This window comes from Thyridium curvatum (assembly GCF_004353045.1).
Source record: "Thyridium curvatum strain D216 chromosome Unknown NODE_22_length_467593_cov_81.276643, whole genome shotgun sequence".
NCBI lineage: Eukaryota > Fungi > Ascomycota > Sordariomycetes > Thyridiales > Thyridiaceae > Thyridium > Thyridium curvatum.
Window position 1 is genome coordinate 297,390 of NW_022156777.1, and position 15,301 is coordinate 312,690.

General features: G+C 55.3%; 4 protein-coding genes across 4 annotated transcripts; 1 reads left to right on the forward strand and 3 right to left on the reverse strand.

The window, feature by feature from the left end:
• Positions 1 to 922: 922 nt before the first annotated feature.
• E0L32_004607 (uncharacterized protein) lies at positions 923 to 1,510 on the reverse strand (the record flags this gene model as incomplete). The annotated part of the gene is made up of 1 exon (XM_031139037.1): positions 923 to 1,510. The coding sequence occupies one exon, from the start codon at positions 1,508 to 1,510 to the stop codon at positions 923 to 925; it is 588 nt and encodes a 195-aa protein (XP_030997041.1).
• Positions 1,511 to 3,037: 1,527 nt separating this feature from the next.
• Positions 3,038 to 5,110, reverse strand: E0L32_004608 (uncharacterized protein; the record flags this gene model as incomplete). Its single annotated transcript, XM_031139038.1, has 5 exons — positions 3,038 to 3,173; positions 3,232 to 3,354; positions 3,431 to 4,347; positions 4,433 to 4,527; positions 4,606 to 5,110. 5 exons carry the CDS (start codon positions 5,108 to 5,110, stop codon positions 3,038 to 3,040), a joined length of 1,776 nt encoding a protein of 591 aa, XP_030997042.1.
• Positions 5,111 to 6,975: 1,865 nt separating this feature from the next.
• On the reverse strand, positions 6,976 to 10,085 carry E0L32_004609 (uncharacterized protein; the record flags this gene model as incomplete). Its single annotated transcript, XM_031139039.1, has 4 exons — positions 6,976 to 7,277; positions 7,347 to 9,127; positions 9,182 to 9,527; positions 9,968 to 10,085. 4 exons carry the CDS (start codon positions 10,083 to 10,085, stop codon positions 6,976 to 6,978), a joined length of 2,547 nt encoding a protein of 848 aa, XP_030997043.1.
• Positions 10,086 to 13,110: 3,025 nt separating this feature from the next.
• E0L32_004610 (uncharacterized protein) lies at positions 13,111 to 15,068 on the forward strand (the record flags this gene model as incomplete). Its single annotated transcript, XM_031139040.1, has 5 exons — positions 13,111 to 13,556; positions 13,618 to 14,107; positions 14,166 to 14,266; positions 14,328 to 14,578; positions 14,875 to 15,068. 5 exons carry the CDS (start codon positions 13,111 to 13,113, stop codon positions 15,066 to 15,068), a joined length of 1,482 nt encoding a protein of 493 aa, XP_030997044.1.
• Between the last annotated feature and the right edge of the window lie 233 nt (positions 15,069 to 15,301).

A 15,301-nucleotide genomic window follows, 5' to 3' on the forward strand; every position in this document is an offset into this window, starting at 1 on the left:
GATCTAACTAAGCAATTCAATCACAGAAGTTCTGGAGCTGTTGCAACATACATGCGGCGAAGGCAGAGGAGCAGAACTTGACGACACCGGGCCATCGATTCGAGGATGGTGGAGAGCAAGTTTGTTTGCCTGACCCGCCGACTCGAAGACATCAAGTATCTGCAGGGTAGGGTGAGGTGAGGGCCCGGTCGCTTCTCGAGCCCTACGGTCGATCCAAGGAAAGGCCCATGCGCCGCGAAAGTCTGGACTCGGGTCTGGGGAAATGCAGGTCCACGCGATCCACGACTAGCCTGCCGCAGCAAGGTTTGAGGAATGAGCTCAATGGCCCTCACTTTGGTTCTCCATCAGGCGACAGCAGCAGACCCAAGACCAGCACCCAGTTGGGTACAAGCTTGAAGCTTCATGGGTGCTGCTCTGGCGCGTGGCATCATCCTCAGACGAGTAGCTTCCCCCGCTTCTCGTGATGAAGACGAAGACACTGAGCCAAACACACAAGTTCGTCATGGGTGACAGATCGTGGGGTCAGCGACAATCTCAATCTTCCGAATTGGCTTCTAAGGTTAGAGGCTCGACGCTCTGAGATCAGCAGGAACCCCATCTTGCCTCAGTCACTGGTCAATCAACACACACCATTCACGTTCAGCGCACCAATTTGTCCAAGATAGCATTGTGTATTTTGTGCATATACGCCATAACTTTCGAATATTTTAAACCGATTCTCCAATCCTCTCCTTCGCGAACGAAAAGAAGCAATCCTCATATGCGCCAGCTGGTTGTCCTGATCCGTGGCACACTTCATTCACCCCAACCATACCCAAACCCGACACTGCTTGTTCCGGCTCCAAAACCTTGACGCCAGTCTAACCCGCAACCCCTTTCAAGTATCTATTGACGACACAGTATAGCAGGCCCGTTCCGTTCTTCAAGCCGCAGCCTGCTCCTCAGGAGCCGCAGCAGGGGCATCGACCTCCGCCACGGGGGCCTCGGACGACTTCTCCTGGGGAGCGTCGACGTCCTCGGCCTCGGGCTCGGCCTTGTCACTCTCGCCGGCGACCTTCTTGGCCTCGCCGGACTCGAGGACCTGCTTCTTGGCCGCGGTGCCGTTCTCGCCCTCCTCGTCGCCTCCGCGCTTGGTGCCGCGGGGCTCAGCCTCTTCGCCCTCCGCCTTGGCAGGCTCCTCGCCCTTGGCCTCGGTGGCGGGCTCGGCGGCCGGTGCCTCCTCAGACTTGTCTGCTGCGTCCTCAGCAGCGGCGGTCGGCTCCTCCTCGGCGGTCCCAGCTGTACCGTTGGTCTCGGCGGCGCCGTTGGTCTCGGCCTTCTCGCCGTTGGTGTGCTCGGCGGCGTCCTTCTGGGGCGGCTGGGGCGTCGCGGTCTCGCTGGTGGTCAGGTCGATGACGTCCTCTGGGGGCGGGTGGGTGACGTTGGACTTGACGCCTTCGCCGTTCTGCTGGGACACGTCCTCGAGGGGAGCAGGCTGAGAGGTCTGGACATCTTGAGCTTGGTTGGCCATTGTGGAGGTGTATGTGTTGATTTGTGTGTGTGTGTCTGTGTCTGTGTATGTGTGTGTGTGTGTGTGTTGATTTGGTGTGTGTGTAAGTGATAAGCTCCTCAATTGGGTGGGAGGGAAGGAATATTTTCTAATGTTTGTGACACCTGGTCCAGAGTATTGTATGGCGAGCACATAAGGTCGCGTGCGTGGGCCAAAGGGATGGGCGGGAGGACGAGCAAAAAAACGTGACAGAGGAGAAGAGCAGAGTCAATGGCGCGCCGCCCGGGACAGGACACCAGGGGTATTTAAAAGCTTGCCCTCTTCCTTCGAACCTTGGTCAGGAAACAGGGTTTTCCTCGACTTGGATCCCACATCGATGGTGTGTGGTACGACACCGCCCATCCTCCCAGGAGCTGCTGCTGCTGCCAGTACCTCACTCGGTGCTCCCTTGGATGGTCCGCGCCCTATGTGGCTGGGGGGTGTGAGGAAAGGTGAGGAGGGAGGGCGCACACAGTAACTACCTGTTGGCCTCGCACACACTGACTCGTTAGATTGGGCTGGCTGCGTCATTGTGCCTGGAAGCTCTCAGCTTTTAGCCTCGCGCTCCCAGCTTATTTAGTGGGGTGGTGGTGCAACTACTCGGGGCATTTTTTGGGCCTTTCAGGACTAGCGGCTTGCGGGATCCTGTGCCGGGCTGCTTTTGGGAGGGACGGCCTCGACAGGGCTGGCGCCAGGGCTGTTAGCGGTCGCTGTGCCGTCGTCGTATTTACTCCGAAGAGACGATCGTCTTCCCAGCCTCGCCATTTTTTGACATGTCACCTCCAGCTAGGCCTGACTCGGGCCCGACTTTTGTTTTGGGACAGGCAGCTGCAAGGTGTACTTGCTTCTTTCTGTCCTTTCTTTCTTTTTCTTTTGCCTTGTTCTTGGCAGCACTCATTATTGGCTTTATTTCAACCAATCAGCTTGTGTCAGTGAGGCAACCGGCCTGCAGCTGAAGTTTTGTTGAGAAGCAGCGGCCCGAGACATACCTATCCTAGCTTGTTGCATCGAAGAGCTGCCACACGCGGGAAAGATTGCAGGCCATTTGTGCAAAAAAAAAGAAAAGAAAAATCCCTCAATGCGAGAATGCAACCCTCCCGTGCAATACACGTTTTGATGGGTTGAGTTTGATGTTGAATCCCTGGCTGGTAGGCACATGGGTTCCATCCTTGCAACTCGCTTATTGGGCCTTTACAGAGCCTCGCCAATACTGAACAAGCTTTATCTGACTTGAAAAGCCTTGTTCTATCTACCATTGAAAACGAGCAAATATTTCTTGTTTCATATGCAATACAATGCAAAAGCTCATAATGTCGAGTCGAGAGAAATCATAATGCCTGAGCAGAAATTGGCCTCCATTAAAATGACATATGTATGTACTCTATCACCAGAACACCCGATGTATGCAACAAGGTATCGAGAAATTTTCCATCTATCCATCCATGCTTGCTTTATGCCCATGATGCAACATCCACACGGTCACTTTCTCCCCGTCCCCTAGAGATCTCCCTACAGATCCTTCATCTCGAACTTGGTCCGCAGCCGCTCTCCGTACTTCAGAAACAGCGGTCCCAGAGGCACCATGGCGAAGGCAATGAAGCCCAGGGTGCTGTTGCCCCATCCCATACCTAGCTTGGCGTACATCCTGCAGCATCTCGAATCAATTTTCACGGTCTCCAATTTGCACAAGTAGCAAAACATACCTCAGTCCGGCCAGGGGCAGCACTGCGCCAAAGATCGACCTGACGACAGTGCTGGCGGCAAGGGCACTGGCGGCGTAAATGTTGAACGCGTCGACGAGATACATCTGCAGTGCCATAAAGATGCTACAAGTTCAAAAGGTGTCAGCATGCATGCATATTTTCTTCTCATTTCACTCTTGGGATCTCGAGAAAAACTCACATGAGGTTCGCAGCGCCGATGATGACGTGGCTCAGGATAGGCACGATCCAGTGCACGTGGTACTGCGCCGTCCAGCCGTAGATGAAGAAGCCGATGGGGAACAGCACGGCGCCGATGGGCAGCGGCTTGAGGCGGTACTCGGGCTTGAACCCGCGGCCCTCCTGCGCGGCCTTCTTCTTGATGTAGCGGTCCGAGGTGGCGGTGAAGTAGGTCAGGCCGATCATGTTGCCGACGCCGAGCCCGAGGAAGACGAGGCCGACGATGTTGGAGCTGAAGCCGTAGTACTGCTCGAAGACGGTGGTGATGGAGGTGAACATGATGTACAGGTAGCCGTAGACGACGGCGATGTAGAGCGACATGGCCATGACGATGGGCGACAGGAAGAGCAGCTTGAGCGGGCGCACGATGCCGCGGCTGAAGTAGTCGCGCGGGCTGAGCCCGATGTCGAGCTTGCTGCGCAGCAGGTCGTTGCCCGTCTCGCGGCGGAGGCGGTCGACCTTGCGCTGCAGGATGACGGGCGCGTACGTCTCGGGCAGGAAGACGAGCATGACGGCGGCCAGGAAGCCGCCCACGATGGCGATGAGCCAGAAGATCCACCGCCAGCCCTTGGCCGAGCTCAGGAACCCGCCCGCGATGGGGCCGATGATGGGGCCCAGCAGCGGGCCGATGGTGAAGAGGGCCATGGCGCCCGCGCGCTGCTGCGGCTCGACCATGTCGGCGATGGTGCCGCCGCCGTTGGCCAGCGGGCAGGCGCCGAAGACGCCGCAGAAGAAGCGGAAGACGATGAGCGAGTCGAGGCTGGGCGCCTTGGCGCAGCCGATCAGGAAGGCCACGAAGCCGAGGTTGCAGCCGTGGTAGATGATGGTGCGGCCGTAGATCTCGGACAGCGGGGCCATGAGGAGGGGGCCGAAGGCGAACTGTTGTGTTTTTGGTCATGTTAGTAATGTGGTCTCTAGTATACTCTTTATTCTATCCCTGTGCTTGCATTCTCACGATACTTACTCCCAGGATATAGACCGACACCACAAAGGCGGCCAATTCAGGGCTGTCGTTTCCAAACTCTTTCATGATCTGGGGAACGCCGGGGGCAAGCATTGCTACGCTGGAATCAGTTCATCGCATCCAGCATACACACAAAGGCTCAGAGCACCGGGAAAGGGTATACGGATACGCACACGAAGCCAATGGGGTGAGGAGCGTGAGCGCGCTGATCAGTCCAACATTGAGGCTCTTCCTCCACGTCGGCCAGTTGTACGGGTTCTGCGGGTCGTCCGGGCCGTCCCACCAGACGACGTTGGGGTCCGTCTCCTCCTCGCCTACCTCCCCGACCGTCTTGTCGTCGCTGCCCTCGCCGCCCTCGCCCGGCCCCTTTTCGACGTCGCGGCTCTGCGAGTGCCGGCTGCGGGTCCGGATCAGGTGCAGCTCCCGCTGGTCGGCGATCGACTTCCTGCGGCGCGCCTCGCCCTTGTCGTCGAGCACGTAGCCAATGTCGGAGGGGATGTCGGCATCGTGACCCTCGGCGGCGGCCTGCTCGATGATGTGGCGCTGGCGCTCGAGCTCCTTTTCGACGTCGTGGGCATCCAGGTGGTGTTCTTGCTGCTCGTGCGCCTCGTCGTGGGTTTGCGCCGCCGTCGTGGCCTGGCTGTGCTGGTCCGAGGACGCCGCCGTGTTCGGCGCCATCGGAGCTGCTGCCCTTCCCCGGACTGCATCGTGGGTGGAAATGGTTAGCCGCGCATTCTCCTCCGAGGTGTCAGATCCAGCCCAAATAAATGCCTTGGCATTGTGCGGCGTGTTTCTGCGCAACGCGAACTAGTAGCCTCTTGCCCCGGAACCGGGTATCGCATCCTGTCAGACTGCCGATCGCGGCGACGGAAGAGCTAAGCAGTTCAGGCATCGCGGGGTAGCCACCAATCGCACCACCCCGGCCGAAATGAAACAAACCGTTTTGTGCGGAAAAAAGAGACTCTCAACACTTTTACCTGGGAAATAAAGAATAAATTACTCGCACCACCTATATATCACCTTTAAGTCCTCGACCCGAGGGACAAGGTGCATGCACGCCGCGAATGGTGGTCCGGGAAAAAGGGGGTCCCTGTCTGTGGCGGCTGTCAAGCTCTACAGCTGGGAAGCGCCTCGTTTCTTGGCGATGTCTGTCTTGGTCTGGGCAGCGCTGAGATACCTTAGGTGAACTGATGCCCTAGCGCTGTTGGCCAGCTTGTGGTCGAGGAAGGGGTGGGCAAGAAGAGAAGAGAAGACAAGGAGAGAAACAGGGAGGCTTTCCAAAGAGAGGGCACTGAGAACAAGAGAGAAAGAGAAAGAGAGAATGCCCGGTAGAAAGAGAATGAAGTCAGATCCCGAAGCAAAGGGACGACTTGGCTTGTTCGAGAAGGTAAAAAAAAAATTAAAGGATGCGATCGGAATTAAGCTGGGAGGAAGCGTCCGTCTGAGCCGCCTCGTAACGGAACTCGGGTTGCTAATGTTGGATGGCTGCAAGGTGCAAGGATCAAGTCCGCGGAGAGGGGCCCTTTTCCCCAATCCTGGTCGTGAAAAATGGTAAACTGAGCATGGAAGATGGACCGCAGCCGCTGTATCGGGACGGACTTGGTAGACCGTCCGTGGGAGCAGCATATCCACTTGCGGTGCGTGCAGTCAAGGCCTCACTTCAGACGAACATTGACTATTATGGAGAGGGTATATAAAACGGCTCATCTTAGCTCACGATGATGCCCTTGGCCCTTTACAAGTACCTTCAAGGACAGGACAGGATAGGACATTGGACCAGAGGTAGGCGGGGAAATCGTAGGCTTAGCTTCTCCAAATTGGAGGACGGAGTAAAATACGGAGTAATAAGGGACGAGAGTGGAGGGAGAGGGGAGAAGGGTCGGCGTTGCGGCAACCAGGTCGCATCGGGCGGCTGCATAAAATGTGCACAACTGGGGCACGCAAACATGTCGACAGGTCCCGGACGAGGCCCTTTCCGGAGGGTGGGATTTGTCCACGGAAATGGGGGCCGGGAACACACAGCTCTCTCCTCTCTCCTCTCTCTCTCTCCACCTCTCTCTCTCCACCTCTCTCTCCCCACAGGCTAAGCATCATAGCGCTTTCTTGTCCGCCGTGTCAAGGGTCTGGAGGCCCCACGTCTGCCCCATGGTGCATCTTCTACGGAGTTACATAGGGAGTCTTCCCTTTTTTCTTTCCCATTCCATCGCCGAGCTGGCCAATCATCAACCTGTCCCTGCGAGATGGTTGCTCGTCTGGTATCGGTCCGGGATCCAGGGATCGCACCAGAGAGGCGGGTAGATGCGGCGGCGATATAGGACAATGACCGGGCTATGTCCGTCTCGATACTACCTCGCGCCGCAAGGATTACACAATATGTGACACACCCATCCTTTCATCCCATGGGATCATCAATGAACCTATCGGGTTTACGCAAGGATAGGGACATGTTTGGTCTGATATGTTGTGTCTCGAGTCACACGAAATCTATACAACACATGTCGTGTTCAACTGGCTGTCTATGCTATCGCGCTCTGAGCACTCATCTAGATCGAATCCGTCTCGAAGAACGGGTCGTTGGGATCAAACGGAAACTTTCGGATCACCACGTCGCCTTTGTACCCGACCAGGTCGGGCTCCACGGGCGTGAAGTTGAGCGCGCACGTATCATCCTTCTGTCCAAACGTCTCGACTGTCGATGCGTTGCCCCCTCCGTACTCTATGCGCACCATGTTGACCGTCTGCCGGCTCTGGTCCATGCTGAAGTAGTTGCTCGGCATGAACTGGAAGCCGGAATGGGCCGTAGTGAAGACGGTGTTGGGCAGGTCTCCGGTGTGAGGAACATGATCTATACATGGTCCCTTGTTAGTCTACTCTGAGTTGACTTCACACGAATGATCAAAAAGAAAAGACTCACGCATTCCGAGGTTGAGCCACATGACAAGGTCTTCTTGCACGAGGCTCTCCCCGTCAAAGAACTTGTCAAAGTTGACGGGCGGGTCGTGCACGTCCTGCGAGTTGTACGCGTGCGCCGACCGCGGCTCCGTGTCCTTCTGCTTCGTGACCTGGATGTCGTACTCGGCCCACCGCGCCGCGTTAGCCAGGTTGCTCGAGTCCTTGACCGTCAGATGGCACAGCCCCGTGTACGGCAGCACGCGGTAGCCGCGGTACTCGCCGTACTGGTTCTTGGCGTCCTGGTTGACGACGATGACCTGCGTCGCGCTGTTCTCCGCCCAGTTGAACCGGCCCTGGTCCTCGCTCTCGACGAACGACCGCTCCAGCGTCATGGTGTTGCGGGCCTTGCCGCCCGACCACGGGTAGACCTTTTGCGCCGGCACGTTCTTCATGAGCTGCACCGTGTTGGCCGTGCCCAGGATGTCAAAGTCGGCCTTGAAGTTGAGCACGTGGTCGTGCATGCTGCCGCTCAGCGCGTCGTGGATCTGGAAACCGTAGTCCTGGTTCTTGGCGAAGTAGGCCGACTGGATGTAGCCCGACGCGCGCACCTCGACCGCCACCGAGCCGTCCATGGAGAAGGTGTAGCTGAACATGTAGTCGTAGTTGCCCACCGTCGACACGGACCGCAGCGTAAAGTACGTGTTCTTGGTCACCGAGACGTACTTGCTCGTGCTGTGCCGCTGCATCGGGTAGTCGGCGTCGTACTCGAACAGGCAGATGCTGTTGAGGTGGTTGTGTGTCGTCTCCGACACGTAGAACGACGAGTTGAGGTAGGTCGCGTACGCGGGGCAGTCGTACCCGGGCACCAGCTCAAAGGCGTACGGCCCGAAGCCGTAGTAGGTGTCGAGGTACGACGTGCCGCTCTGCACGGGGTCGAAGCCCGCGTAGTGCGCCAGCGCCTCCTGCAGGCCGAGCTCGTAGAGGAGCCGCTCGCCCTTGTACCGGATGTCGTGTAGGGAGACGCCGGTGTCGCGGTTGAAGCCGATGTAGAAGCTGAAGTCCATCCACTCGACGTACTGCTGCTCCGAGTCCACCGAGAAGCGCGAGGCCGACGGCGCGACCTGGGTGGGCGGGTAGGAGGCGTCCATGGGCAGCACGGGGCCCTGCTGGTCGGTACGCGTCCAGTCGCCCTCGACGTTGGCGCCGAGCTTCTCGAAGCCGGGGCTCCAGTAAGCCTTGCGGAACTCCTCGGTGGTCTTGTAGAAGATGCCGTTGTACAGCCACCCTTCGAGCGACCACTGGCTGGGGTCCCGACCGGTGACATCCGACATGAAGAACAGGCCCAGGGGGAGCAGCGTGCCCACGTCAAAGCCGTCTGTGGGCTTATTCCAGAAGGTGTCCCAGCGGATAATGCGCCCGTCATCTTGCCACAGAGGGTCGATGCCCCAGATGCTGAGCGTGTCGTTGTCGAGGCCCATGGCGGTGGCATTCCATAGGTCGAGGGTGATGTCGGCAACGGAGGCGCTGATGGGATAGATCCACTCGCTCACCATTCTGTCATGGTCTGCTTCCAAGTTCCGGACCTTGCCTTCGTTCTTCTTGGTCAGGTAGTAGTCCAAGGGCTCCCAGCTGGCAGTGGCATTGTCCAGAGGCAGCGGGCCGACCTTGATGTCCTGATAGTAGGCATCCACACTGGACCGGTGATCCAGGAGCACATGGGCATACTTGGCCGGCGGTGCCGCACAGCCATCAATGTATTTCAAGGCATCGGTCTTGTTAGGTGCGAGCTTCTCAACGAGAATACTATAGTATGGTCAGCAGCTGTAACCTATTGTGGTTAGCAGGCACATCACTCACATCGTATTGTCCCACTCCGTGGCGTTCTCGGAGACGGTGAGGTTGAGGTCCGGCTGGGCAAAGAGCCACGACACGACAGAAGCAGCTTCCTCGTCTGTCAACCCGCCCCAGACGTTCTGCTTAGGAGCAGAGACAGTCCTGGCGGCCGACTCGCTACACAGAGTAGTGTTTAGATCGCGGCGGATTTTCCCGTTGAGGATATCAGTCATCTTCTTCCTGCTCTTGGCATTCTGGACCCAGTCTGACTTGGGCTGGGGTGCTGCCACCACATCTTGAGCGAGGAGACCGAGCAAGAGGGCACAAGAGACAACTGGGCCCTTGGATAGACCGGCAAGGAACTTCATGACTGAGACAATTAGCCCGTGGTCTATGGTACTCAGAGCTACACTGAACCTCGATACATAACCAAGAGCAGGAGACCCCCGCCTCTCTATATATCCTTCCTATCCTTCCTCGGCCGGGGAACCCGAGGCAGGCGGGGGATCAGCATGACAGCTCTCGTCTACGAGACATTATTGCCTCACTCCGACCAGATCACCCCGGAGATATCCCTGTAATGGAAGTCCTACGCGAGAGAAGACTGCGCTGTGGGGGGTTACAATGCCGATACAGGCAGCATAGTGAGGCGGTGTAACTGCGTATCGGAATCTTTGTTCAGACTCCTGGAACTATGGGGTTGCAGATAAGAAGACGGATCGCGTCTTCCTTCGGGGTTTCCAGTCTGCAAGTGGAATTAGCTCGTAGTACATGTACGAGACATGGTTGTGGGTTACAGGAGACACAGACCGTAAGCATGGCCGAAGCATGGCCAAAGCATGGTACCCGAGACCATCAGGAAGAACGATGGCAGCAGACGCTCCTTACCGAGGTTGATGTCGTTGATGTCCTCTGGCTGCTCCCACATCTTTGATAAGTGACTAATCATGACTATGAACCCGAGATACTGACAACACTGTTGTTAGTGCATTCATTATTCGGACGACACCTGGAGCCAGTGCAATATTGATCGGCAATCAGCATCAAGTGGAAGGGATCAGATCAGACAGGTCGGCAGCTTCGACTGTCACTGGTGATCTCCGCAACTAGACTGCATCCAGCAAGTGAGCTATGAAGCTATCACGGAGAGATAGGGCAACTTGATGTCAACGCCTGGAGGTTATCTCCCCCCCGCCCACTTGTCAACGCGAGATAAGGTGCTTCCCACTTCTTCTTCGACGACCGTTGTCGCATTGTGGGGCCGAGGCGGAACCGTTGCCCCAAAGCAGTCTGGAGCGCCATCCGCCTCGGTGGACAGGTGCGGTATTTCGCATTTTTAAGATACAGCCGGGGCCCGGTAGTTGGGGGGAGTCGCCCATGGTTAATCGGAATAAGCTCTCCTTATCTCTCTGATCGGTCGGGGGCGGGGCAGGATGCCATGCGCGAGACGGGAACATTCTATCATAGCGTCCCGATTCAAGTGATCTCGTGGGACTGAATGCACGTGGGCAGGTTCGGCTTCACTCAGGATAGTGAAACAGATAGATGTTCTGTTATCTTGAGCCTTTTTCTGTGGTCTTGGTGGATCGGCGAACTCGGAGCGAGCAGGTCGAATCATATTGTGCGAGGAACTCGTTTGAGAATCTATGTGATTTGTATTGGTGTTCGCAGGGCTACATACACAATGTCATCCAATCTCCAACGTCTATTCAGAGGAATTCACTTTTAAAGTCCACAGACATGAGTAATCGTTCAACGAGCAAGACGGCTAACGAAATATGCGCTCATGGCAGCCTCGGATCGCATGGTATTCCTTGCTTCGATATGTCCACGGGCTGGAGCACGGTACTGTAGCAGTTTGAGTGGAACTTACTGTCCAAAACCCACAATATGATGGGCAGACCTCAAAGAGAGGCATCAGGAGTATGCCAACAGTGATTTAGCCAGATAATCAACGTGTACTGGTCTCAACAAAGGGAGAGGAGAATATATAGAGGTATTTGGATTGAGTTCTACCGCAGTCCTTGAGTCTCGGAGGGAGTGAAGCAAAAGCCATAACTCATAGAGAAACAGAAAGCATAGTCATGTCCCGCACACGTGCAACCCGTACTGCCCAAACTATCTGCTAACAGAGTTCAGATTAATCAAAGGTCATTCGGGATCTCTCTTCGGCCTCAAGATCGTCGAGAATGGCTTGCTCTTCACATTGCTTCTTGACCAACCAGTCCGCAACTGTGTTTTGAGAATCAGTTCCAACTGAAGAAGATAGTTCAGGCTCCATTGGATGCATTGCTTACATCTGCGACCATATCTTGAGCAATCCCGCCTCGTGCATATTTTGAACTCAAGAACGGGTTTCACGCCATGACAAAGGCTATGCTGATCGTGGCTGGCCATGCGAACCAAGTCGGTGCAGTGCTTCTGCAGGCCGTGAGACATGAATGTCATGTTTGGCAAAGTGTTTGAAGGCGGGGAAGAGCAGGCAACCTACAAGGCATTTCGTGGGCCCTAGACGGTCAGGATTTCCTCGCAAGTCCGCGAGAAAATCTTTGAACTTGAATTGGGCGTGACAAGTCCCCGCTATGCTCAACAGACACACAATGACCAATGTCATGAATTGCATGATGGTAACAGCGTCAGGATTGCAGGCAGATGTCGAAGAGAAGAATTTGTCAACCGTTGACGTAAATCGTGATTCGTAAATCTGCTGGGGGAGGGGGCACGTGTGTTTTTATTGAAACATGTGAGATGGTATGTATATTGATGGGAGAGAAAATGATAGAGGACAGAGGAGAAGCGGAGTGCTCTGTTTATGAATCATGTTGACTTACAATTCCCCGCCTTCTTAAGAAACGTACCAAAGTGTTGAGAGCGTTGGAGTTCTTACAGATTGTTTATTTATTATGACCGGGACACCGATCCCGATGCCATGACAACTCCAGCAAGTGTGGACGGACCAGTCGCGTTCGGAAGATATTCTAGACCAAGGTGCGCATCATACTAGTACTCGTGCCACTGACGCGGGTTGGGTACCATGGCCTCGCTTCCATAGCTCCCGGCAAATCAGAGCTGCGAATGGGGAACGTAAACCTGCTCGTTTACCCACGTGGGCCGCCATGGGCTATATTCTGGTTCGGGAGAGGACTCAGGGACTACCTTGTTGCTATTGGGGGATTATCTAAGTTGATTTGACAGTTCTTCCTGGAGAAACACCCAAAGTTTTTTATGACTTAAAGCTATCCAGTGCCGTTTCCACCGGGTTGATTCCTGGGAACTTTATCGGTTATCTCAAGATGTCCAGACAAATAGGACGAGGCCTCGCGTTTAGTCACTATACATTGAGTCTTTCTGTTTCGAACTGCTGGATTTCTCTGGCCAGGATCGGCAGTAAGCTAGAATGATAGTAAAGGTAGGCAATCAAGCGTCTAATCAGTATGACTGAGCAGGTTTTGGAGTTGAAAACGAGTTACAGGAGAAAAAGCAAATCAGATACTAGCTAAGTGGTGATTCCTTCTGTTCGCTTCTACTTTCTGCTTCCTCTCAAGCGTGTCCCAAAATTAGCCCTGTGCACTGTTCATGTTTCAGCTGCTTCGCTGCCAATTCTGTGGGCAGGTTGTTGATTCTTTGTATGATGTTGGCGCCCTCTGTGCGTGCGCAACCCCTGTCAGTGATGCCATCCAATCAGCCGTCCTCGCCTCACATCTAAGCCCCATCATCATGCGGCCTCCCGGCCGGTAATTGCAAGGCGGTTTTGAGACCCCTGTCGTAGGCCTCAGGTCGCAGCTCGTTGTTGGAAGCAGTGTTCCCAGGCGCTTAAATGCGGAGCAATCCCAATCAATGAAGATGTAAAGACAGGATGCTTCCTGTTGATCGCGTAATTCGCAACAATGAATTTGTTACCCAGAACTACTCTCTAGATTCGTTTGATCTTGTGACCCGAGCTCATTCTCAGCATGGCCGAGGTTCTTGGTGTTGTGGCGAGCGGCATTGCCGTGGTACAGATGACGACGGAGATCGGAGGCGCCGTGGTCAAGCTCAAGCGTCTTTGGGACAGAGTCGAGCAGGTGCCGCACCAGATCCGCGACATTCTCAGCGACATGACCGTGCTTGAGCCCCTGTTGGCAGAGATCCAGCGTGAGTTCAAGAGCAGCGAGCTGCCAGAGGGTGGTTGGAACTCGTCGTTGGCCTCTCAAAGTGCCTCCTACTGCGCGCAAGCCCAGAAAACGCTGATCGAGATGGTGGAGGAGCTGGATGGTCGAATCATGGGTGCAAAGAGCAAGACGAGACAGATGGCGAGGGCTGCGAAAGTACTTATGAGGAAGGACGACCTTGACAGGATGCAAGAGAGACTGAGGAGTGCCTTGGATATGCTACAACTTTCAGTCAACCTTTACACTGCGTATGGAAGCCTAGATACGATGTGGAACTTGACATTATCATGCTGATTTCTCGTTTGACAGAGCAACAAACAAGTACACAAACCAGATCATCCGCCAAAACAACATCCTCCTCCAGGAATGGCAAGTCGGTCAGACCGTCAAGGACGGGCGGTTGACGAACGGGGGCGATGAAGAGCACCACCAACCAGATGCGGCCAGGGCCATGAAGACGCTGTCAATATCCCAGATATCGAACTGGATGAACACCAAACGCCGGTCATACCAGCCGACATACTTTGGCCGCCTGGTCTTTGAGTACTCAGCAAACAGGAGCAGCCTGATCGCCAGTTTCCAGCCACCGACCTGGCTTGCGCAGAAAGTCTGGGAGTTTGGTTCAAGGAGAGCGCTCTCCGGGTGGGATGTCCACCTGCGATCCTACAACATCGTGTCCAACGAGGCTCCGGCAATGCAGTGCATTCGTCGAGATGATCTGGAGACATTGTTGGAATTGTTTGATAAGCGTGAGGCTTCACCGTTCGACAGGGACGAGAGTGGCTGGACGTTATTGCATGTAAGACTTACCAGGCCTGCCATGTGGTTTCATCTGGAAGTGACTGATGGCATGATAGTACGCTCTGAGATTTTACAAGCCACGCATCTGTAAGAAGCTACTTGAAGTTGGCCTCCATAAGTGCATCTATGAGACTGCCTTGGATTCTAGTCGCCAGTTGTAAGTTTGCTCTCAGGCGGTTCAAAAACAAAGCCGAACGACTTCTTACGTCCTCTGGCAGCACCCCATTTACCGAGATCAGCACACCGTTCATGGACGGAAGGTATGCCATGCGGCTCATCTGGGATCCGGAGGAGCAGCTTCAGATGCTCTCGCTCTTCGACTCGTATGAGAGTTATCTGGGTGTTCTGGGCGATGACGACCTGATGAAGATGTTCCCGACCCTGCCAGCGGAAACGTTCCCCAAGTTCCAACAGGAGTTTCTCCCGCACCACTATACGCTGCCAGCCCGACAGCGTTTCTTTGCGGCTCGTATGTGCTGCTGGCCGACATCCACGTATGCAGTCTCACCGGCGCCTCGCTTGATACGACAGGCTACGCGGCAGAACGGGCCCATTGAGGCTGATGACATCGACCGATCGGTGCGTGAGGGGTTATCGCTCCTGCAAACCGCGGCGATTGCGTTGGGGATGAAGGTGACCAGCCGGTACATGTATCACAGTTTTGTGAATGCAAAAGACGACGTCTCTGAATATACGGCCTTGGTCGGCGAGCTAGTCACAGCTCTCGGCCGGGCGGACCTGCTGAGCTTGGACGAAACTGTGCAGTGCGGATGCCCGAATCGGGTCAGGGAGAAAACACATCCATGGCCGAACTGGACAGGCACGCCGATGATGTCACTGATCAGGACCGTATTCTGCGGCCTGTCCCGGGATTCGAATATGCAGAGGAAGAAGTGGAAGAAGGCATGCGACGACGCGATCAAGGCCTGGCTGGACGTGTTGAAGAGCTGCAATGTTGACCTGAGACAATATGGCAATAGGGAACTGGAGACGTTTCATCGGCTCGACGGAGCAGCAGGATCCAGATGTGACTTTTCTCTGCCAGCAAATTACCTCAAAGCATGCACGCCATTGCAGCTGGATGGGTTTGTGTATGGAGCGGAACCGGATGATTGGCGGTTGATTTGGAGCGAGTGTCGTGAGAGCTACGCCCATGACTTTTGGCATATGGTCGAGCTTGAACCGAGGCCAA